Genomic DNA, 22,353 nt, shown 5'->3' with positions numbered 1-22,353 from the left:
TTATGGTATATATGTGCACTTTTATATGATGTAATATGATTATGGTTTTGTTTCATATGTTGTAATATTATAAATATAATGAAAATATTAAATATTACGTGAAATAAATAATAAATTTTCATTTTGAATGTTTTTTTTTGCAGAACACGGGTCTTCCAAGAGATCTAGTTGATCCTGAAATCAATCTAGATTATGTTGGGTATGGTTCAGACATTCCAGACAATGACAATGAGGTAGATGGAGAGTACGTTGAGCCAAGCAATGACGATGATAGTGATGATGATCATGATAGACATGACGATGATGATGAGCAATATGATGGTAGTAGCTAGTGACATTGATCGTATAGACTCCATCATTAATCATTGTTTATAAATCATTATGACGCATATTTTCATGTTTATTACCATATATATAATTTTCACCTGCAGTACCATATTGAGTTGTATCATTTTGACTTGTATCATTTGTACATGTATTATCTAAGCTTGGATTATGTGTAGTTGGTGACAGACCAACAACTTTGTTTATTAATAATATAAAAATACAAATTATACTTAAAAAAAAATTATCTTGTTATTTTATTCCAATTTTGTGGTGTCGTCTGTAACTAAAAGAAACTTGAATGAGTTCTTCCATGGAAATCTCTATGATGTGAATATAGGTTTTCATTATGTGTATCTAGTCACAACCAACAATTTTGTTTATTAATAATATAAAAATGTCGTTATAGTTTAAAAAATGTTGTTAGTTTGTATGGATTTTAATTTCCTTAAAAGATCTTTATAAGTAGTATTATCATAAAAAAAAATATTTTTGTAATTTTTTATAAAAATTCTGATAGCTGCATTGTCAACATTTAAGGTTGTAATAAACACGTTAAATCTCCTAGCAATGTTTCAGGACCCGATGTAGTTGGAAAAAGAAAATATCACTAAACGAGGATAGCGTTGTTTTCTCATTTCTCTGACAAGCCAATTGTCAGCGATTAAGTTATTTTTAAATATTTGAAATGCTAACTATGTTGATCACATCTGCGTTCGTAATTTTGAGTGTAGATGTTCCTGTAATGTTCAAAAAGGTAAAGTATGAATTTAATTGTGCTTACCGATGTAATCATTCAAAATTCCATGTGATCAATTCCTCCGTATCAAATGAACTGATTTGTAATCATGATCAAGATTGATGTTAAGTTTTAACTTAACACATAATTAAATCAATGTATTCGAAACCTTATTCCATGTAAGTAGTTATATGGGTAAATCATGTAAGAGTTTCACTTGGCAATTGAAACTGTGTTTACCGCAGGGGGACGACATTGAATCTTATGATAGTATCAACCAGAATGGGAAAGGGAGGCATGTTAGACTAAAATTAACCTAAAGTGTCGGACTTGTTGGATGTCTATGTTGATCTCCTACATTTGTTCCAGCAGGCAAGGTGGAGTTGATTTTTCTATCGATGTTCCAATTACCATGATTTGGTGGCTTAGTCATTTGTAGCAGGGTTTAATGGCAATCATGTAGAGGTTAGTCGTTTAGCATTTGAAGTTACAAAGAACACTGTTTTCAAATCCAGAAATCTACTCATGGATGGTGATAGGGTTTTTCGTAGCCATATCCTGGTAGGCATTGACATCCTGTCTTTCTTGAAAGAAGAGCATAGGGAAAAAAATTGGAAGGTCAGGGTTCAGAAAAACTAGCTACAAGACAAATGGTATGTCCCCCTATGGATTTTCCAACATTATTTTACTTGTGAAGGATGTTATAATAGGGTTAATTTATATCATTTTTATTTCTTGGCACATTTAGATGGGCAAATTAAGATTAATCCATGCTTCTACCTACTAGAGAGCCTCAAGCACATGGTTGTTAGCTTCAGGGCTAGGGTTAACCCTTCTTCACATTTTTTTTATCACAAGGAACTGATAAAACTATTGATAGAAAGCCAGTTAGGTAAGATCGGGAGGTCTTGGAAACATTTCCTTTTCTAGGGAGGGTTCCAGCCTCAACCTGCCAGAAGGAAAAGTGGTAGAACCCAAACCATTAGAAGGATACATAAAACTCAATCTCAAGTCCCTGTTCAGACTTTTATTATGCATGAAAACTCAAAAGCCCCATCTACCTCAACCACCACGAAATATCTTAAGTTCTATAAGAGAAAGAGTGCTCGGCCTCGCAAGCTAGAGCCTACATCATTGAAAAGCCCAGAAGCTAACATTGGCCTTACTACTTCCTTGACTTTACCCTCAGAGAACACCCCTACAAACACATCATCTCCTGAATTTTTAAAAGCCAAGAAGCCAATAACAGAGGAAAGGGAAACAGCACCTAATATTCTCATACTGAGTAACAATCACACTAGGCCAACAAACAAGCTACAATATTAAATCAAGCTTAGAAGCAACCCAGAGTTAGCTAATCAAGTCTTTAACATAGATGGTGTGTCTACAAAAGACTTAATTATCAATAAGAAACCTGCAAAATCTAAGAAGAGGTCTATAGAGTCTGAGAATAAGCTTGAAAACCCTAAAGGAAACAAATAGGTTTTCAAAGCAAAGCCCATGGAGACTAGAAAGAACAAGAAGCAAATATTAGACAAGTTGGATGTGTTACTCGAAGCTTCCAGTACCCTCAACTAATATGCCAAGGTATCAAAACCATTTTGTCCACTTGTTTAAAACAAAAAACACATCTTTTTGCATTTCGTTGATAGTTGGCCTACCAGTTTTGTATATAGTATGAAAAAGCCTCACAGTGTGTCTATCAGCTATTTTGAACAAATTATAAATACTAGTTAGCAAATGGAACCTACAATAAAATTTCGACAACATGCGTTGTAGTGAATTTTTCTAAAAACAAAATAGAGACGTTGACATCTCTATTGTCAACGATATTTGAAAAGATTGACCTCCTAGTTATCAGTTATATTTCATATCATAATATCAATAATGTTGACAACCCACCTATCAACGTTTTTTTTTGTAAAATCGCAAAATAAGAAGAAGACATCCAAGGGCAGTATTGATGAAGAAGAAAGTGGGACCATCTTTGTTGAAAATCTACAGAGGGAGCTGTTCTATTTTTCAGCCAAGCAATTGACCAGATCACTTTATTTTCGCCTACATTTTAGCAAATTTGCCTACAATTTTCTAGGATTCATAGATATTTTCTAAGCTTGTGTTTTTGTGCATGACCTTTAAGGATATTTTAAATATATCAATATTGTAATTTTGAGACTTCTGTTATTTTGTAAACTGTTATGTAAAACTCTATAAAGACAGTTTATGAATAATGAAAAAGGGTTGGAAATATTTTGAAAAATTACTTGTAGCCTGGATATGTTTGAGCAATCTTAAATGTATTTGTAGTCTTTGATGAGAAGCTAGTACAAAAATCATGTGTTTCATTTCCCTGTCATTATTTATATGTTATAAATTATCTCTTTCATGTCTGAAATGATAGTTTAATAATATTGGATTTCATTTGATGCTCCTCTCTTAAATTATTAGCTATTAAACACTTCTTGTCTTCAGCGCTTATAAGATTTGTTTTTCCTTCAGTCATCTTTCTTCTAAATCGCCAAAACAGTCAAAGGACATGTCACTCCCATGCTTTCTGCAAATTTCTCATTAGATATGTGACTTCATTTTGTTGATAGTTTGACTCCATGCCCAATGGTAAGTCTTGAGGATCATCCAACCATTTTATACATAAACCTAAATTTGGCCACCTGAACTAAATTGCAGAAACCTACTACAGTGACAATAGATTAGTTTAGTTTTGTGGAGAGATCCCCCTCCAAGTTGAATGGCCATATTTCAACCTAAAAGTTGTTTGAGGTTACATTAGGGTTTTCCCTAAGTGATAATAAGTGGTATGCTATAAAATATTTCAAATGCAATATGACTTGCTCTATAATAATATAAATTATTTAAGAGGTATGACATGCTTAAATAATTTAATTGAAATAAAGAAAATATTGAATTAATAACTCAAAGCTATAAAGGAAGCATCATGAGTTGTTAAATGGAAGCAGAATGTGGTTGTAAAATGGAAGTAAATTTTGACATTAAATCGGAAGCCATACTTGGAGCTATTACTGGCTCTAAATAAGAAGATAGATTGGTTGCTTAACAATAAGAAAAATTGCATGCTAATTCAAAAGAAAATCACAACACTGAAAAAAAAAAAAAAAAAAAAAAAAAAAAAAAAAAAAATCCTAAACCTGGAAAATAAGCAAACCCAGTCTCTAAACAAGAAAAAAACGATGTGTATAATAGGGAAGAAAATTTGGAAGCAAAAAAGGAAGCAATAATTGAAGCCAAACTAGAAGCACATGAGAAACAATCTTGGAAGAAAAAATTGGCATTACCTAAGAAGCAATTTAGGTAAAAAACCAAGAAGTGATGATGGAAGAAATACAAGCAACCAAACTTGGCATTACCTAAGAAGTAAAAATAGAAGCAATTCAGGTAGCAAAAAAAGAATCAATTATGGAAGAGAAACTTGGTGTTACCTAAGAAGCAAAAACAAAAGCAATTCAAGTAGCAAACAAAGAAGTAACACTGAAAGAAATAATAGAATTCAAACTTGATGTTCCCAAAGAATAAAACAAATAAGCCATTTAGGTAGAAAACGAAGAAGAAATAATGGAAGCAATGTTAGAAGCAATAAAAGACATTATAATGGAAGGCATATTAGAAGCTAAAGAAGATGCCATAATGGAAGCAATTCTAGATGCAACAAGTGGCACCATATTGGAAGAAAAACATGACATTATGATGGAAGCATAACTCGACATTAATCATGAAGCCAAAAAATAAGCTATTCTTGATGCCATACCAGAAGCCAAACATGAAGCACAACTGGTAGAAAAAATAAAAGTGCAAATGGAGGCAAGAGTGGAAGCAAGAATGGAAGAAATAGTTTATGGCGCTATGATCGACTCTTTTCTAGGAAAACATCAAGATACCCATTTGAAAATTCCTTTTTTCACTAGATTCTATGCCACCACTTGAAGCTAATTCACATGCTCAGAAACACTAGATTTCAACACTATTTGTGGTGCTAATGGTATATTTTTTTGTAGTGTAGGAAGGATTTCTTGCCACAACTTTGTCAAACCTTCCTACAAACATTATTTGTACCCTTTTATTTCTACTTTTAAATCATCCTTTAAACCTTCCATGTGTAACGTTCTAACTCGAGAAATAAAATGAAATATCAAAACTTAAACTAGATATAGCAAACAAATAAATAGACAATATAAAAGCTCCACAAGAACAACAAGTTTAGAATGTTGTTGAGCATATATAATAGAGCTTTTCCATTTTATTAAATATCTAATGAGAAGTTGAGTACAAAATATAGTGGAATGTGAGCACCTGGGCTTCATTAATCAAGTATTCAAAACCGAAGTGAGAATGAAGAAAACGCCATGTTGAAATGGCTCACTAGCTATATCCTCTGCGCATACTTTTACTATTGTTTCTTCTGCAGGTAAACTAATATTTGAATCCTCAAATATGATCCAAAAATTCTCAAGAATTAGGAAAATGATCTCCAACATTGGACGAACAAAACCCATAAATCGTTTTTACTAATTCCATCCTCCTGGAATTACCCAAAAATCAAGTGAAATTACCCACTGCCCAACTTTGCGTCCTACTAAAAAATCTATAGCTGCTCCACCAAAACTTCTCCACAAAAATAACTGAGAAATCACTGAAACATAGTGTTAAAAATATAGAGTGAAATTCCATCTATTTCTTGGCACAAGATTGTAGCAACTCCTCGAGTAAAAATGACCTACCTGTTGTAAAGTTGAAATAGCTCACAAAATGCAAGAAAGAAATATCTAATCAGCTCCAAGTTTTCTCTCCTAAGATGACACCCTAAGTTAACTAAAAGAGAGTTGGGATTATCCATTAGGAAATCACTATGCTAAACAACACTAGTTGACTTAGCTCAATAGCTTAAGAAAAACTCCAATTTAGAAATGAAACACCAAAACTATAATAATCAAAATGACATCCCAACCTTCTTTTATTTTTTTTTTCACTTACTCATACCATGGTTTGATCCTTCCCATGGTTTGGTTTCCATGCTTGGTAAATCCATAGATTAACTTTAAGTTTTCTTCTTTTCCTAAGTGTCAACAATTTTCTTTTCTCTAAAATTTATTAAATATATCCACAACGTATTTCTCTTATATATATCACCAAAATTGCAAAGTTGGAAATTTCTATGTCAAAATTTTAATTGGGGATATGACAGTCCTCCCCTCCCAAATGTTGCTTGTCCTCAAGAAATTGTAGTGTTGGATGCTGCAAAATTTGTTCTCCTTCCTAATTTGCATCTTGCTCAAGAAAATCCTTGCACTTAACAAGGAATTCTCTAAAGGTCCTGCTCCTCTACTTCCTTTCCCTCTCTTGTAATATGACCTCTGGTGCCAAAATAAAATTCCCCTCATTATATAATGATGGTAGCTCAATGGCGGTCATCACTCGTTTTCCGAAGACCTTTTTCAGGCAAGAGACATGGAATACATTATGCACCCTACTTCCTAGTGTAATATCCAACTCATAAGCTACCTCTCCCACTCGTTAAATCATCATGTATGGCCCATAAAAACGAGGCGTAAGATTTTCAACTCCCTTCTGCTTCAATGTGGATTGCTTGTATGGTTGCAATCATAGGAAACCCAAATATCCCACCTCAAAATGTTGCTCTACTCTGCCTTTGTCTGCATATAACTTCTATTGGTTTTGTGCCATATGCAAGTTATCCTTGAGTTCTATAAGGATATCTCGTCTCTTCTGTATCAAATGTTTTGCCCTTGGAGTTTTGTTATCTCCAAAAACCATATCAGCAAAATCCAATGCATCATAACCATATAAACAAGGAAAGGGTTCCACACATATGGACATTTGATATGTGGCATTATAGAAATACTCCCTAAGGTGCATCCACTTCACCCGCATTCTTTGTTGTCCAATCACATAGTTTTGCATATATCCCTCTAGACACTTATTTACTATATCCGTCTGTCCATTTGTCTGAGGGTGGTAGCTAGTGTTGGGAGTCAGCTCCATGCCAACAAGGCGAAATAACTCCTGCCAAAATGCTCCCATAAATCTGGCGTCCTTATTACTGATAATCATCTTAGGTAACCCATGCAGCCTAAAAAACTCTTGGAAAAACAACTCAGCCACCTATGATGCTGAATATTGAGTTGCAATGGCGAAAAAGTGTTTGAACTTTGTCAGCTTGTTAACAACCACATAGATGAAATCTCTCCCTTGTACTGCAGGCAATCTTGTGATAAATTCCATCGATATATTATCTTACTTCCTCTCTAGAATAGGAATAGGTTGTAGTAATCCAACTATATGTGTTTTATCTCCCTTGTTCCTTTGGCATGCATCACACTCCCTCACATGCCTCATAACATACTCCTTAAGACCCCTCCAAGTGAAACGCACCCTAATGGCCCTTCTCCCTTGTTCCTTCAGCATGTCTCACACTCCCTCACATGCCTCAGAACATACTGCTTAAGACCCCTCCAATTGAAATGCACCCTAATGGCCCTGTAAGTCTTGTACAATCCATAATTCATTTCCAAAGGTGAGTCATGAAATGCATGATGATCTTATCCCTCAACTATGATCCTGGCACCAAATAAATCCTATATTTGTAATAGATAACGTCATCCATCACTCGGTACCTATCATCCTCATGAGTACCATCCAAAATGTCACATGCCTGTCAATCCTTGGAGTGCTCCACCAAAAGTTGTGTCTTCCAATCATGTGTGATATCCATCAAAGAGAGTTTCATGGGGCTCCATGATAATGCATCAACTATGATGTTCTTCTTTCACTTCACGTACTCAATCTCAAAATCATATGCTTGGATCTTACTAAACCATTTATGTTGTCTCTCCTGCAGATTCCACTACTCCAAGTAAGAAAGCAGAGTACTCTTCCAATTACAAAACATGTAAAGCTAATAGTTGATGCTCAAAAAGATAATTATATCAGTTACTGAAAGCATGTATTTTGTTTACATAGATGATTTACATTTGGAAGTATATAAGTCAATCTATGGCTTGAATAGGTATAAAATCACTCCTTACATGCCTCTAATAGAAAAAAACTCAACATATACAAATAAACATTTCGAAAATAGTTTCTACAAGATGCTAAGGAGGTATATTGGAAAAATTTTAAAGATTATATCTTCAAAAACCAATTTTACTCACTTTTAGTTGATAAAAGCATTGACTAGACTATGGCGTAAAATTTTATTGTTTATTTTATATATTTGACAAATGAAAGAAGAGATCCATGTGCTACAAAATTCATACTTGCCACAAATTAAGGATAGAACATCATTGTCTATGTATGATTCCATGACATCTGTTTTAGTAGAAATGAATCTATCCATGTCAAATTTACTTGGATTTCGATATGATGGAGCATCATACATGAGGGGTATTTGTGAAGGTTTATCTACTAATATTTGTCGACATGTCCTTCATTCATTAGATCTCAATTTTATAGATCATCGATAAATATTAATAGCAAATGATGCTTCATTTTATTTTGAAGAGTTGCAAGCGATTGACAAGTTTGCAAATAAGGTTTATTCATGGTTAGGGAAATCTACTAAAATACATGGAAAATTGAAAGAGCTAGTGGAATCATTTCAAATCACAAGACTAGAAGTGATTCAAATTATTAGTATTAGATAGCTTTCTAGAGGCATAGTCATGGAAAGACTCATTAAACTCATGTTTTCTTTGTTAGGAGATTGGTAGTTAGTGGAGAAAAAAATGTATGAGATGGCTATAATATTTCAAGTTCCATTTTGCATCCACTTACTTGCAAATGTGCTTATTGAATTAAATAAGCTGAGTTAAAAGTTTCAAAAGGATCATGTCAACATTATATTTATTAGAATGACTTTGGACATCATTATTAGATTTTTTCATAAGTTCTTTCTAAGAGGCATATTTGGGGTAGATGGAATGCACACATCATCTTTTTTAAGTAAAACACAACAAGAAAATATTGAGTTGATAGATTAGATAGGTATGGTACATGTACATGCATTGATGTTTGAGAGTTTGTCGAAGTCACAAAGATCAACAGCACTAAATAATTGCATTATGCTAGGAAAACGATTTGTAATGGAACTGATTGACTCTTTAAATGCAAGGTTCAGAGATTTACCTATTTTTAATATAGCTATTTTTTTAGTCCTCGTAATTATTATGAGGATAGGGATGAGAGAGACCCTCAAACAAGAAGATGGTTGACATGTTTATGTGAGAAATTTAGTGTTTGGAGATTTCTCTATTATGGACAATGTTAAATGTATGGGTGAATTGGATGAATTTATTTTAACTATGTATAAATATTACCCAAAATAACATATGTTTGGAGCATTGGATCTATGTGGAAGTGAACCTGAATGGTTTGAACGATTTCAATATTTAATGTAGTTATGGAAAGAAATTATTTTTATTCCATCTAGTACAATAATACATGTGAAAAAGGATTTTAAAAATTAAATATGATAGATCAATACTTTGTTTAGAAATATTGGATATGCTAATGCATCTCCCTTAGTGCACCTCATGCTCTAAATGAGGTAGATCAGAAATGTATTTATGATGAATGGAAAGAGATGAAAACTTGAAAGTTTGTCACTAAGAAAGTAGATTTGTATCTCTAATGATTCAAGATCTATTGATTTTGAAGAATTTGAATTTGTAAGTTTGAGTCGTTATTATCACAATTGTCTTACTCTATGGAGCACTTGAAAGAACCAATTTAGTAAGTGAAAAAATTCAGATTTAAACCATTTGACTTTTACTTTTACTTTTATAATATTTATCAATTTTTACTATGTTCTACCATCAACTAATTTTATAAAAGCTTATGAATTTTGTAATTTGTCAATATAATTACATTTTGATTATTTTTGTTTTAGATCTCATAAATGCATATGAACTTTTTGTTCAAATTTTATTTTATCCAAATCCAACAATCCTTTAAATAAGGACGTTATTGATGCATGGTAAAGAGGTCTATGAGTGAAATTTGAAAGGTAATATCTTCATTGTGATCATCATATGCAAAGTCCACTACATACTAAATTAAAATTTCAGATCATGATTATTGTTATCACCTACAATTTTTGGAATGCATATATTCTAAGATAAAGATTAGTATTTATTTTGTTTATCATATTTTTTTGAAGATAAGATTATAGGTTAAGTAGTAGGCATTGTATATGAAAGCATACCTATACTTTTTCAAGCTTCCATTTGAAGATTTTCTTAAACATATTGCATTTAATCGTTGCAAAATATTGTGCAAGATATGTGAAGTTGGTCATTTAAGTTTTTGGGACAGATTAAGACTAGATGGTTTAAGGACAATACTTGGAGATACATGGAACATGATGGGAAAAAACACTTAAGTACATCAATTTGTTTTGGGGATGAAATGTACTATTTCACTTTGAAAATAATTAATATAGTTTATTATTATATGAATGTGCATTTTCAAAATTGATTATCATATCTATTTGTGTTTTCCTAATCGAGTTGTATTTAGTTTGACTTTTTGGAAGTTTTTCCAGTGGGATTTTTTGGTCTAATTTCACTAAATTCCAGTAGGAATTTATTGAAATCACAACTTTGATGGGTAACCCTGCACAATGGAAATGCCCTAGGGGTTTTTCAGGGTGTTGAATCTATATATAGTGTCCAAAAACTAGTTTAAATAACACAAATAAAGATTTCACATCAAAATTTTCCACACGATTTCAGTGCGGGAAAGTCCAAAAAATCCCACGAAAGACAACTCCTTTCATAATATAATATTTTCTAAGTGCTATCTAGTTTGAAGAATTTAATTAAATTAATAAAAATAAATTTCATTGAAAATAAAATAAAAAAATAATATAATTCCCTTCAAATCTTATTACCTAAATCACCTAAAAGGAAATCATAGGGAGACAATGACCTGGATTTAAACAGGAACGCAACAAATTACAGATATAACCATCAACACAAAGATGCAACAAAAATAACACTTCATTTCATTAATATCAAATACTGAAATATGCTTACAAATAGAATGGAAATAAAACTATTTTGGGCGATGGTAGCTTATCTATGAGAAGAGATGTGGCGGCTACATGTCTTTGAACTATGTTATAATGAGGCTCAAAGGCATATTTATTATTGAGAAATAATGGAAAAGCTTAAACATCCGAAAACCTAACCCTAAGAGATGAAGTGCCAAACTATGCGCCTCTTTTGATAAATTCGTACATCAACTTCCCAGGGTTGTAACTTTGGTATATGATATCCATTTAACGTGCACAATAATGAATATCATTGGTCTACGACTCATGTTGGCCCTAATTTTCCCAAAAAATGCCATTTATGGCCTCAAAACAGCTCCGGAAGTTCAGGACCCGAAAAACTACTAAAAATAGTAAATTTTGCTACAAATAAGGAAACTGAAACATTGAAAGAAATAATGGTGGGGGTCCATGTGGAATAGGAAGGTGGCCACCAATTATCCAGCTGGATCATTCATCCCTGCTTAGGAAGAAATGGTCCCCATTGCGTTGAGTTCCTCCATGAGATGAAGAAACTTCTGCTGAACTTGGTCTCCAGTGAGCCACTTGCCCTGGTGAAGGAGTTCGTCTACTTTGAAAACTCGATATAGTTGGATCCTTTGTTATCGGGTGTTATTGATCTCCATGTCCATGATATGATCAGTTGTGGCTTTTTTAATGCAGTCTGGATTTAGCTTTGTAGGTGTGAGTTGTTCTGTAATTTCTGATGTGTCCAGCAATGGTGGGAAGTATGGTCGAACGCGATCCACATTGAACACTGGGTGTAGACCAAGGAATGGGGGAATACTGAGCTCAAATGCATTGTCTCCCACAACCTTGGTAATGGTGTAAGGACCATAATATTGGAGTGGTCTCATTTTTCGATAGGCTCTGATAAGGCATTCCTTCTACAAATGCAACCAAACTTTGCCACCCACCTAAAATTTGTGTGGCACCCGATGTTGATCATGTCGCTACTTGTACTTGGCATTTAATTTCTTGATAATGTCAAGGACTTGCTGGCAGATGTGTTTGATGTCCTCAGTGAAGTTGTTTTCCTTATCAGCTTTAGACTGGACATGAGTTGAATCTGCCTGAGTAGATGCAAATGGTATGGCCACATCAATGGGACTTAGTGGCTTAAATCCTAAGCCCACCTAAAAAGGGATGTGGTGAGTCGAGTTGTGGAAAGCATGGCTATAATTGTGCTGGACATAATGTAGCATCTCATCCCATGTGCATGTATGCTTTGAGTTGTACATGTGCAGAATGTGTATGATCATCCTATTGAGGACCTCTGTCTTTAGGGATGGAAAGTTGTGGACTTAGTGAGTTTGGTGTCCAGCATCGACTAGAGACTGGAGCAAAATGTATTAAGGAAACTGTTGTCCTGATCTAAGATGATAGATTGTGGGATCCCAAAGTGTACACACACCCGTTCAAAGAAGAGTTTAGCAGTGGCTTCTGCTGTGATATTCTTCTTGCAGGCACCATAATGGCCATCTTCAATAATTTGCCGACAACCACAAAATATAGTCGTTGCCATGATATGTAGAAGGAAATCTCCACATGTAATCCATGGATATGGATTCCCAAGGTTGACTACGGGTAGGCAACAGAGTATAGAGACCTTGCTTCTTGATGGTCGGTTTGGCAATGGCCCAGGCAATGCAGAATCTAATGTACTTTTGTCGAAGATTCAACCAATAGAAATAATTTTGCAATATTTCCACCATTTTCTCGACCCTGAAATGCCCATCAGTCCAACTGTAGTCTGCTTCCCAATTTATCTTGGCACACTTTCTTGAAGGAACACAAAGGTGTCCTAGGTGGCATAACAGGGCATCCTAGAGGTGAAAATCTAGAACTTTTTTACCCTCCAAGAGCATCTGGTATGTGTGACCAAATTCTGGGTCGCTTTTGTAGAGAAGGGTCCAATCAGAAGTCTCGTGCCCACAAGAGTTGAGCATTTTGGTTAACGCCATGACTAGTGGTCAGTTGAGCCAGTCTGCAACATTATTGTTGTTTCCCTTCTTGTACTTGATATTCAAATGGAACTATTTCAAGTATTTGGAACACTTCTCGTGGTGATCATTCTAAAACTTCCCTTGCATTTGTATGAATTGTAGGGGTCGGTGGTCTATGTGAATGATTTTTTCCTTCCCTAAAATATAATGTTTCCATTGTCAACGGGCCTGCACAATGGAATACATCTCTTTTTCATAGGTGGGATACTTCCAGACTATGTCTGAAAGCGTCTCACTGTGATATGCCACTGGATGCCCTTGTTGAGTAAGAACTACCCCAATAGCATAGTCAAAGGCATTTGTCTCGATCTCAAATGGTTGACACAAGTCTGGTAATGTGAGCACTGGTGCAGAGTAGAGGCAATGTTTCAACTCTGTGAATACCTTATGTTGAGATTTAGACCAAAAGAATTTTTCTTTCGCTCCTCCCTTGGTGACTTGACTCAAGGGCCAAGTGATATGAGAGAACCCCAACATGAACCTACAACAAAAATTGATAAGACCCATAAATTTGCAAAGCTCTGTCAGAATGGTTGGGGCTAGCCAATCCTGAATGACTTGGATCTTGCTTGGATCCACATGCACCCCCTGTTCATCAATGACATATCCCATATACTAAACCTGGGTCATGTCAAAAGTGCATTTCTCCAAATTGGCACACAGATTGTGTTGCTGCAGTGTTTGGAGAATCTGTCGGATGTGGTGGAAGTGCTCTTCCCAACCCTAGCTGAAGATGAGGATGTCATACAAGTATATCACTATAAATGAGTTGGTGAATGGCCGCAAGATGTCATCCATTAGCCTCATTAAAGTTGGAGGATCATTCGCTAACCCAAAAGGCATAGCCAACAATTCGAAAAGGCCCTCCTTGGCTTTGAAGGTAGTATTCCACACACTGGAGGGTTCTATTGGTACCCGGTGATATCTAGACTTCAAGTCCATCTTGCTGAAATATTTTTGCTCCCTTGAGTTGGTCCAGAAGGTCATCAATCCATGGGATCGGGTACCTATTCCAGACAACAATCTTGTTCAACACCCAATAGTCAATACAGAGTCTCAAAGTCCCATCCTTCTTCTGTACCAACATGATCATGCTCCCACAGGGTGATGAACTTGGTTGGATGTGACCTTTATGTAGCATATCCTGAATCTCCCTCTTGATTTTGTCGTTCTCCAGAATGGAGCATCGATAGATTGGTCCATTTGGCAACATCACACCTGGGGTCAGATCTATGGAGTGCTTGACTTGACAATGCATGGGCACCTCTACAGGGGAGGTGAAGATGTACTCATACTCCTCCACAACCTTGTCCATCTGTTGTTGTCGTGTAGAGGGACCCTGTCCGGAGGTCGTGGCCACCACCTTCTTCTTTCCTTGAGGGCATATCATAAGGAAATAATTTTCTTGGTTTTTGAAATTAACTTACTGCATTGTTTTGTAGTAACCAAATAGATGGCAGTAGACGGTGCTACCTCTGGTATCCTGTACAAATTATTTCCCAAGGTAACAATAACAACGTGAGGCCTTGAATCATACACACCATGTCGCTTTCACAAGTATGTTTGGCCTAATAATACATCACAAACATCAGGGGGAGGAAAGTCACATAATACCTCATCCGTGAAGGTCTTGATGTTGTATGGAAGGTGGCACTCCTAGCTCACGCGAAGATCCTATCCTTGGTGAAGCCGCCCGATGGTGTATGGTTGTGGGTGTGTTATGGGCGGTAAGCCCAGCCGCTTCACAACCTCTACTGAAATGAGGTTCTTTTGGCTCCCGCTATCAACAATAAACTGTAGTGAGGAACCCTTTACACACATCTGGGAGTGGAAGAGGTGCTCCTCCTCCTCTAATCTTCGGGTTCCTCCTTCTGGATCTTTGTGGTGGCAATGGTGGCATTGGGTTCTACATCGATAATCTGCTTCCCTTTGTCATTCCCATTGTCAGGTTCCGACTCAGAGTCAGATTCATCTGATTCTGAAGCCTTCAGCTCAGCCACTAGTGATTGCTTGGCCCGACACTCACTTGTGTTATGAGTGGAGCTCTTATGGAACTCACACCACTTTCCCATGTCCTTCTTCGGCTTCGTGGTGTTGTTCTTTCTTACGGATTTGGCGGGTTGTCCTGGGCCCCCACCTTGGCTTTGTCCATTGTTCTGCAATTTGGGGGCACCTTACTCTTGCTTTGGAATCGCAGATCCAAAGTCTCGCTTCTTTTGTTTAAACTTCTACTTGATCTTGACAACGTATCGGTACGCCATGCTGAGCGAGGGGATGTCTAGAAACTCCACCTCGTCCTAGATGTACCTATGTAGGCAACTGCGGTACTTGAGTACCAAACGTTTCTTAGAATATTTGATACCCAACTTCGTGCGAAGGGTATGAAAAACATTGGTAAACTCCAAGACATCTTGGTCCCTTCCCTGCTATAGCATGGTCCACTTTATGTATTTATCGTCATAGCTCCCGACAGGGTAGTACTGCTCCTTGATGGTGTCCCAGAATGAATTCCAAGTGGGTGCAACTGGAAACAGTGAGGTCATACTTTCATCCTTCTGCTCGCAGTAGGTTTCCCACCAGTCCTTGATGTGGGGGGTGGCTTTAAGAAGACCAAAAGTAACATTTTCCCGACTGGAAAAATCATGAACAAAAAAGTATCCTTCTAGCATATTTAACCATTTATCTATAGAGTTTGCATCTATTTGGCCTTCAAATATGGGAATGTCAAAGTTTACGTGTACCTTAAAAGGAGTAGAGCCTCGAGAGTGGTCCCTGGATGGGGATGTGCTACTGGTGGGCAACTGTTGAAGGATTTGGGAAAAGTTATCCATCATTGTGTTTCTTTGTTTCTCGAGGGCCTCCTTGAGCAATATTTTGATAGGATTTCTTGCTCCCTAATCTTTCTTTTCTTCCCCCATGGACAGTCGTTGGGGTTTACAAGGCTGATCTTGCAAAGGTTCAACCAGATCGAGCTCTAACTCCTTATATTTTGACCTCATTGGGGACATGCAAAAAAAAATAGAGAAAGAGCACATCGCTCTAATACCATTGATTCGGATTTAAATAGGAATGCAAAAAATTACAGATATAACCATAAATACAAAGATGCAGCAGATAAAACACTTCATTTCATTAATATCAAATACTAAGATATGCTTACAAACAGAATGGAAATAAGACTAGCTTAGGCGATGGTAGCTTGTCTCTAAGATTAGATGTGATGGCTACATGCCTCTGAACTGTGTTACAATGAGGCTCAAAGGCCTATTGATTATTGAGAAACAATGGAAAACCCTAAATATGCAAAATCCTAACCCTAGGAGATGAAACGTCAAACTATGGCTTCGTTTGAGTAAATTGGTATATCAACTTTATGGGATCGTAACATTGGCATATGATATTTGTTGCATACGATATTTGTTTGACGTGCACAATACCTTGTTAGAAAGATCTATCCGAGAAATACAACTTTTTAATGGCTAACAATGGTTAATGGCTTTAATTGGCCTCCATTTTCCCAAAAAACATCATTTAGGGTCTCAAAATAGCTCTGGAAGTTCAAGACCCAAAAACCTGCCAAAAATAGTAAATTGTGCTACAAATAAGGAAACTAAAAAATTGAAAGAAACAATGGTGGGGGTCCAAGTGGAATTGGTGGGTGGCCACCAATATCCACTTGGATCAGAAGACACAGAAAATCAGATTTTATTATTAAACATTGAGTCACCTTAAAGGAAAGCATAGGGAGACCACAGAAAACTAGATTTTATCACTAAACATTAAGTCACAGGATGGAGACCGAATGAGCGAGCCAAAATTTATTAGGAAGGTTAAAATTGAGCTAGGTAGATGTTGGACTTTGAACTCTGTGAAATCATATTTGAACCCTTGTGCAGACTCGATAAAGAGTGGAGACCATTACCCTTACTTGGCATATTGCTCTTATGATGATATTGCTCATTCTACCCCCTCACGCCGGGCTAGATGTTGGTTTACAGGAGTTTCAGATCTCTTAGAGTCAGTGGGCATTCCGTTGGATCGTCTCCCTTATTTCCGATATTCCTTGGATGCTCCTGGTCACCTTCTACCTACTAGACAATAGTTGAACAAGATCATGAGGGACAAGATCTACAGGTAGTTCCTCCAGGTCACCTGGGTCAATCCTCTGGGAGAGACAGGCTCATTATTCGACCCCAATATATGTTTCACCATTGGATACATGCTCTTTGCATTCCTCTAGGCCAATTCAAAGTAGGTTCTCATAGACTTTGGCTAGAGACAGACCACCAAATTGATAGGCTAGACAAAATCTGTCACGTATGTCATTTACAAGAAGTAGAGACTGAGGTGCACTTCATTTTTGGATGCCCTATCTACTATGAGATGAGAGGAAGGTTCCATTGCTTGTTTCACAAACTCTTGGACCCTCATAGACTTTTTCAAGTATCTCGATCAGAGATGTTTGGCCCTATATATGTAGAAGGCTCTTATGTTCCGAGCACATATTCTTCAGCATCCTATCAAACTAGACCCCACACAGAGGATCACAACATTCATTTTTCAGGGTACTACCTTTAGACAAGAGCACAAAGAGAACGATTGATAACATTTCATATCCAGACTCTAGACCAGTGAGGATCCATGAGACCTCACCTCGCCACACAAGACCTCAACAGCTAAACCATCTCAGATCTGTCCCTAGGAGATGGACTAGGTCCTCTAGATCTCAACAGTGCACAAACTCCCCTAGACAACGAGTTAGTGGATAGTCTGTACCTCCCACTCACCCTTCATGAGGCCAACAAACTTTGTCGAATTTTTTTCAGTATTTTTCAGTGAGTTTCGAATGTTAGGAGAGATAGGTCTGATCCTCTTAGTCAAGGCATTCCATACATTGTATCCTTTATGTTCTTGCATTGTACCTTTTATATTCATCCATTGTATTTTTTATAGGAAACCGTTTGGTTTTCCCACATGTTATAGACATCATTGTACTCAACAGTGCCTTTCACCAACTTTATGATCATTAATTAGACATAAATACAACTTATCTAGCCAACCTTATTACCTAAAAGCAAAGCGTAACATCTAAAAGCAAAGCGTAAAGAGATGAACCAGCCAGTCAAAGTCAAACTTTATGAGGTAGGTGAAACTGGATCTAAGATTTAAAGTCTGAAAACATATCGAAACCCTAGCTTTACACCAGAATTTGACAAGCGGGTTTTATCTCTAGCATTTCGACAGTTGAGTAATTCGAAAAGGTATTAGTTATGATCTTCATCCAGCAAGATTTTTCTGAAATATTTCGTTATTTCCTGTGTAGTTCAACTATTCTCCATTTTCTGGCCTGTTTTTCTTATCGTTTACTTGTAAAACATGTTTATAGGATGGGTTCGATGTTTATGTTTTTTCTGTCATGCCTAATACTACCGTTCCGGGAGCAGAAGCATCCAGAGGAGGCTGCACCTTCTAACAACCGTCTCGATAATGGTGAGAACCAAAAAACCCCATGTTTGTTTTTTTTGCTGGCAGGCATACCGATCCAGAAGCAGAAGCTTCTAGAGGAGGCCACACCTTTTGACAACTGTCTCTATCTGGCATGCCTAATAGTACCGATCCAGGAGCAGACGCATCTAGAGGAGGCCGCACCTTCTGACAACGGTCTCGATAATGGTGAGAACCAAAAAAACCCCATGTTTATTTTTTTGCTGGCATGCTTATTATTACTGATCCAGAAGCAGAAGCGTCTAGAGGAGGCCACACCTTTTGACAACGGTCTCTATAATAGTGAGAACCAAAAAACCCCATTTACACGTTTTTCAAAGGAGTTTTCCATCGTCTCTTTCTTGTCTGAACCTACTATCAAATAAGCTTGTCTATTTGCCTTGTTGTGAAGCGAAACGGAGGCTGTGAATTTGCTGTTTGTTGCTTTCCCGTTTGTTGCTTTCCCCCGACCTATTCTGGTGTGCTACTGTACTGAAGCTAGCTACCTAATTTTCCCACCCAGTTCGTTGCTTGCTGAAAGTAAACCATAGCTAATCATAGCTAAGAGATGAAACTAACCTCTCAAGTTGTGGGTGGTAAACTATAATAGCCTAGCAGTCCATCTTTCCCGCAAAGGTCACAGTCCAGTTCTCTCTTATTTTATAGTCGGTTCAGACAGATTAGGGTTCATGTTTAGCTTCTTTCTCATTATTTCCGAATTCTTTATGTGCATAGATGCTCCTTTTTTTTAAGATGATAGTTGTTTAGTAGGTTTTGAGTGCTCAATTTTTATATTACCTAGGTCTTATGGGGAGAAATACCATATTATTAGGGGATATATATCAAGGAAAAAATGACATTATATGACATTATATGGGCAGGAAGGATAGAGAGTGAGGCAACCCAATTAAAAGCTTAAGAAGAAATTGTGTAAAGGGTTTTTATATTGACACATTCAAAGTTAAGCTAAAAAATATAAAAGATATAAAAAATGTTACTTGAAAAATGTAAAGATTTTTTAAATTAAGAAAGTGTGTTGGGTTTGTATTAATAGGGGTTAAATAATGTGATTTTGAAAAATATTTTTTAATATGTATTAAAATTAAAAGTATTTTTTATTATCCCACTAATATAAAATAATTTTAAAAACTGTTATCCGATGTGTAGGAAGGGATGGAATACGACGTTTTGTTCGGATTTCATTTGCTAAAATTTTTCAGGATGTTGCGCCAGCTCTCATATTTGAATTCAACCAATCGTTTGCGTTTGTTGTTATACACGATGATGCATTTGGGAGCGATTTGAAAAAAATTATCATGGTATGTCCATTTTTATCTCAACTGTTTTGCTTGCTTCTACTGGTGCGTGATTCTATCAATTGGAACCAGCATAAGCTAGACAAACCTCTTGCATTAGAAGCTCACTAAATCTGCAAGTATAGTTAGATGACCAGTTTCAGTTGGAGAAAAAAGTTGTAAGCAAAAATCAGATGGCGTTTAGAGGCTCTTTAATTGTTGAAGTGTGATAACATTGCAACTGTGTAAGCCAATATAACGACAACAACGTGAAATGGAGTATAAACGTATCTAGCTAGTATAATCAGCATTAAGAAACCAAAAATATATCTTCAAATTTTGATATAGTTCAAATATATCTTAAAAGTATAGTTACATGACCAGTTTCAATTGGAGAAAGAAGTTGTAATGAAAAATCAGATAACATTTAGAGGCTCATTAATCGCAGAAGTGTGATAACATGACAACTATGTAATGAAATATAGTGACAACAATGTGAAATGGAGTTTAAACTTAATTAGCTAGTCTAATCAGTGTTAGGGAACCAAAAATATATCTTCAGGCAAACTCATTCCTGAGCAGGCCATCGGGTAACGCTAGAACCAAAAATTATGCAGTATAAACCATTCAATCGATGTATAACACTTTGAAAAATTATATGATGCCCAGAAAGAATTCCTGGTATATGCATATAATCCAGAAGATCATAGAGGCTATTTGACTAAACAGATTAAACTCGAAGTGAACATAAAATTACATCATTCTACAAAATGTGCAGAGAGGGACAATTGATGTTGAAATATTTCCTTTTCAGTGAGCATTACTTATGCCAATGGTAACCGTTGTTTTTTTTTTTTACAGGTTACATTTTTTTGGTTTCTACCTTCTGTAGCTGCCAGCAGAGCTTATTTGTTGGCGCTGTGCAATGTTGGTAAGGACCATCCTGGTTATATTATACACCCATTTTCTTTTCCTATATTTTAGTGTAGGTTTCCACAACCACTTTGTTATGACAAGATAAGTAATTTTGTTGCATATGTCATAGTAAGAATACTTTTATCTATATCTCTGCCGAGCCTTGCCAGGGGTTATGGCTTTGAACTTTTAAAATGAAATTCATTTGTTTTCCTCGCTACTTTACGTTGAGTGATTCTTAGCGGTAGTAGTTACCCAGGCATATTTCAATTTCAGTGTATTTTAGCTCATTTTCGATATGGTTGTTAAGGTTTAGGACCCTACGGTATCCACTAGTAGCACTCTGTTAAAATTTTGCTATCAGTTTTACATATGTTCAGGAAATTTTTGAAGGCCGTAATCCCTTCCTCGGGATTCAATGCTTGTGTGAATGATCTAAGCTGCTATATTTTAGCTCAAGCGACATCTTTCATACCGGGAGTGGAAGCAGCCATGTTCTCTCATGGAGTCAGGTGCCTGGTGTTAAATGTGCTTAAATGGCTGGTAAAACGGGGGCTGGTTTGGCTGCTGGTCGGGAGCGGTGAAGACTATAATGATGCCCAGACCTTCGTAGATATGCATGTTATAAATACAGTTTAAGTCAAAGAGGAAAATGTTGGTAAAGAAAATATGTTAATGGATGCAGTGAAAGATGATTATTTTATATGTTTTTTTGGTAAAGAAAAATTCTTGTTAAATATAGTTAAAATATCTTTTTGCTAAATATAGCCAAAATATCTTCTTGAGGAAAGATGGTGAAGCATATAAACTTCCTGAGGACATAGTGTGAAAAGTGGCCAAGTTTTCTTTGAAATAAAATATGTATTTTTATTTAATAAAAGTTTCTTGAAAAGGGATATATGCTAATTGCATTGTGATTCTAGCTAGTTTCTAAGTTTCTAGTGAAATAATTATGCATTACATGCATGATAGAAATAGCTAATGATGTGCTTCTAGGCACATAGATATTCATTTCTAACTTTCTTGAAGAAAGAGTATGTTTTATATACACATAAATATAGTTTCATTTTAGAAAAGTGTGCATACTTCATGTATGAAAATGATGGCTTTTATGAGAGATCTCTTGAAACAAAAATAGAGTTTCCTATTCTTAAAAGACATATGAATAGTGTTCATATCATATCAAGAATCCATACTTGTTTCATGAAAAGATTATGTGCATTGAAGTAAAAGTAATTGTGTTAGGAAAAACAGATGTTGGGTGCACGTAAGGGTAGCTATTGTGACTTTGGAAATATGATTTTGTGTGTACATAGAGAAAGTGATTATGTTAACTTTCTTGAAAATAATAATCTCTTGAAAAAATTGTCTTGTTAGATGAGTTGTGTCGATTTCTTGATTTTGATGCATAAAAGGGTAAGTTAACCTTGTTATTGTATCTTGATTTTTATGCATAGATATGGATATCTATAACAATTTCTTGAAAAG

General features: G+C 35.9%; 1 protein-coding gene across 1 annotated transcript; it reads left to right on the top strand.

Annotated features, from left to right (window-relative positions):
• Window positions 1-18,317: 18,317 nt before the first annotated feature.
• LOC149159732 (uncharacterized) lies at window positions 18,318-21,695 on the top strand. Its single transcript, XM_089433544.1, has 6 exons — window positions 18,318-18,432; window positions 18,558-18,661; window positions 18,782-18,844; window positions 19,823-19,974; window positions 20,812-20,881; window positions 21,230-21,695. The coding sequence occupies exons 2-6, from the start codon at window positions 18,559-18,561 to the stop codon at window positions 21,502-21,504; spliced, it is 663 nt and encodes a 220-aa protein (XP_089289670.1). The 5' UTR covers window positions 18,318-18,432; window position 18,558; the 3' UTR covers window positions 21,505-21,695.
• The last annotated feature ends 658 nt before the right edge of the window (window positions 21,696-22,353 follow it).

Source organism: Pinus tabuliformis, chromosome 5_2 (genome assembly GCF_031772625.1).
Source record: "Pinus tabuliformis cultivar Carrire ecotype Pingquan chromosome 5_2, CPIR1, whole genome shotgun sequence".
NCBI classification, from domain to species: Eukaryota; Viridiplantae; Streptophyta; class Pinopsida; order Pinales; family Pinaceae; genus Pinus; species Pinus tabuliformis.
The sequence above is the reverse complement of the archived record's forward strand: the minus strand, read 5'-3'. Positions and strand labels throughout refer to the sequence as shown.

Coding starts and splice junctions, on each gene's coding strand:
- LOC149159732 (XM_089433544.1), top strand. CDS start 18,559: ATGGGTTCGATGTTTATGTTTTTTCTGTCATGCCTAATACTACCGTTC. Junction 18,845..19,822: donor TGACAACGGTCTCGATAATG/GTGAGAACCAAA, acceptor TCCGATGTGTAG/GAAGGGATGGAATACGACGT. Junction 19,975..20,811: donor ATTTGAAAAAAATTATCATG/GTATGTCCATTT, acceptor TTTTTTTTACAG/GTTACATTTTTTTGGTTTCT.